This window comes from Terrapene carolina, unplaced genomic scaffold, assembly GCF_002925995.2.
Source record: "Terrapene carolina triunguis isolate 2854851 unplaced genomic scaffold, T_m_triunguis-2.0 Scaffold192, whole genome shotgun sequence".
Lineage (NCBI taxonomy): Eukaryota > Metazoa > Chordata > Testudines > Emydidae > Terrapene > Terrapene triunguis.
This window is the reverse complement of record NW_020664543.1, coordinates 5,388,423-5,391,229: the sequence shown is the minus strand read 5'-3', so window position 1 is coordinate 5,391,229 and position 2,807 is coordinate 5,388,423. Positions and strand designations below refer to the sequence as shown.

General features: G+C 41.8%; 1 protein-coding gene across 1 annotated transcript; it reads left to right on the top strand.

Moving 5' to 3' along the window:
- The first annotated feature begins 202 nt into the window (after window positions 1-202).
- On the top strand, window positions 203-1,423 carry KCNJ16 (potassium voltage-gated channel subfamily J member 16). The gene has a single exon (XM_024198347.1). The coding sequence runs from the start codon at window positions 203-205 to the stop codon at window positions 1,421-1,423; it is 1,221 nt and encodes a 406-aa protein (XP_024054115.1).
- Window positions 1,424-2,807: the final 1,384 nt, after the last annotated feature.

The following is a 2,807-nucleotide window of genomic DNA, read 5'->3' as shown; positions in this document are numbered from 1 at the left end:
AATGTGCATAGTTTAGGTGTCATGGAAAGTCCAGCAAAGGAAATCAAAAGTAAACTTTCTTCTCTTCTTTTTCTTTTGTAGATTTCAAATGAGGAGAGAGAACAATTAGCCATTGGAACCACGGACGTGTCCAGTGAGCTGAGGCCACTGAGCTGACACAAGACGGATGACTGAGCGCTGTGATCACTAGAGGCTTGTAAAAATGCAAGGAAATAAGCTCAGCTACCAAAATTCTTCTCAAGAATGCACCACAGTGAAGGCAAAAAAAATGCAGAAGAGATTTCTCCACAAGGATGGCAGCTGCAATGTGTATTTCAAACACATCTTCGGAGAATGGGAGAGCTACGTGGCTGATATTTTCACCACATTAGTGGACATCAAATGGCGCCATATGTTTGTGATATTCTCTTTATCTTACATTCTTTCTTGGCTGTTCTTTGGCTTGGTCTTTTGGCTTATAGCAATCCAACATGGAGATTTAGTACATGATGAAGAAATAACCCCTTGTGTTGCTAAGGTGCATAGCTTCACGGGAGCATTCTTATTCTCACTTGAAACCCAAACAACCATAGGCTATGGCTTTCGTTGTGTCACTGAAGAGTGCTCTGTAGCGATCCTCATGGTGGTTCTACAGTCGGTATTAAGCTGTATTATTGACACATTCATTATTGGAGCTGCCTTGGCTAAAATGGCCACAGCTCGAAAGAGAGCTCAGACCATCCGCTTCAGCTACTATGCCACCGTAGGCCTAAGAGATGATAAACTTTGCCTCATGTGGCGCATTGGTGATTTCCGGCCAAACCACATGGTTGAAGGCACAGTAAGAGCTCAGCTTCTGCGCTACATGGAAGATAAGGAAGGGAGAATGACAATGGAATACAAGGACTTGAAGTTACTAAATGACCAGGTCATACTTGTTACACCAGTGACCATCGTACATGAAATTGACCATGACAGCCCTTTATACGGTCTAGATCGGAAAGCTTTGGCCAAAGACAGTTTTGAAATCTTGGTTACATTTGTCTACACTGGAGATTCAACTGGAACTTCACACCAGTCGAGAAGTTCATATGTCCCCCGAGAAATCCTTTGGGGACACAGGTTCAACAATGTCTTGCAGGTGAGGAAAAAATACTACAATGTGGATTGCCTACAGTTTGAGGAAACCACAGAGATTTACGCTCCCTATTGCAGCGCAAAGCAACTGGATAGGAAGGAACATGAATGGAACAGAACTAAGAAAACATTGGACAGAGGAACAAGTACATCAACACTGGAGGTCCGAGATACATCATTTAAGGCAATTGCCCTCATCAGCAGTTCTGAAGATCCAGAAGATCTAATGAAAGCTGTCAACCAAGATTCTAGAGAACTGCCTTATCAGAAAGATCCACTGACCTTAAATAGAATCTCCAAGATGTAACTATTCATTGCAATTAAAATTACTGCCCCAGCTGTTCCCTAAGCAGCCTGCAAAATATAAGCAGTGTTAAACTCCATACACACAAGTATTTACATAATAAATCTAATTCTAAGTGTATACTCATCCAATCAGAGAATGAAAACAATATAATATATCCTGTAGGTAGATTTTTCAAAGCTACCTAATTTATTTGGATGGCCAATTCCCAAATTAATGGGATTTGGGTATCCATAATCTCACTGTGGCTTTGAAAATCCCTCAAAATTTCTCTACTCAAAACCTGAACACATATTGTATTTTGAATCTCAGAATTTTAGATGAAATTTTTTTGCAAAGATGCTTTTTGAAAATGTTTGGGAAATTTGATTGTTTTGAAATCAGCATATACCGTGGTAGAATCTTTTGAAAATTCATGTCTTTGAAGAAAAATCCATAATATGGTAGTGAGAACAGATCTGTAATATGGTCATAGTGATGAACTCTCTCAAGATTCTTTGCAATGCTCAGGAAGTGAAACCCAGGACCTGTACCATAAAACAGTATTGCTGTCTTGCTTTTGCTATTTGTCCCCGCTTTATCTGATCACTTTTTGTATTCTGGATCCTAATCTAAACCCTTAATACAGATTCCCTTGTTAATCTGGTTTTCACAGCAGTCTACCTGTAATCTCCTCTGCATTATCTACAGTGCACGCCTGTTACAATTAATACAGTTCCTCGCATGGAACACTTTTCCAACAAGAAAAGGTGTCTCTGGAAACAGAACTATTGAACTGATGATGATGGGCGATCACTCGTTACCGAGGCTGATCATCTTCCATGGGAGTTATGGGTCCTCAGCTGGCTAATAAGGCCAATCCTTGAACCACAAGTTCTATTACAATGAGGGCAGATGTTTTCAGGCTCAGCAGGAGGCTGTTGACCACAACTGGAAGCCAGTCTCTCCTTCCTTCTGCGCCTCTTGTCCGCTCAGTGAGCAAGTTCAAAATGCAGAGGACCAACACATAGGACTTCATTCCATTTTAAGCGATCCTGGGCAAGTGTCTCCCAAGTGTCAACGTCAATATTACACTTTTTTAGGTTGTCCTTCAGCAAGTCCTTATAACACTTCCATTGTCCACCCACGTTACGCTGCCCCTCTTTCAGCGGAGAGAACAGGACCTGTTTTGGGAGGCGATGGTCTGGCATCCGGACAACGTGACCAGTCCAGCGAAATTGCTGACGGATGATCATTGCCTCGATACTGGTGGTCTTTGCCTCTTCCAGAACACTAATATTGGTGCACCTGTCTTCCCATTTGATCTTCAGAATCTTAAGAAGGCAGCGTTGATGTTGCCTCTCAAGGACTTTCAAGTGGTGTCTTTCGGTGCCATACAACAGTGTTG

Coding starts and splice junctions, on each gene's coding strand:
- KCNJ16 (XM_024198347.1), top strand. CDS start 203: ATGCAAGGAAATAAGCTCAGCTACCAAAATTCTTCTCAAGAATGCACC.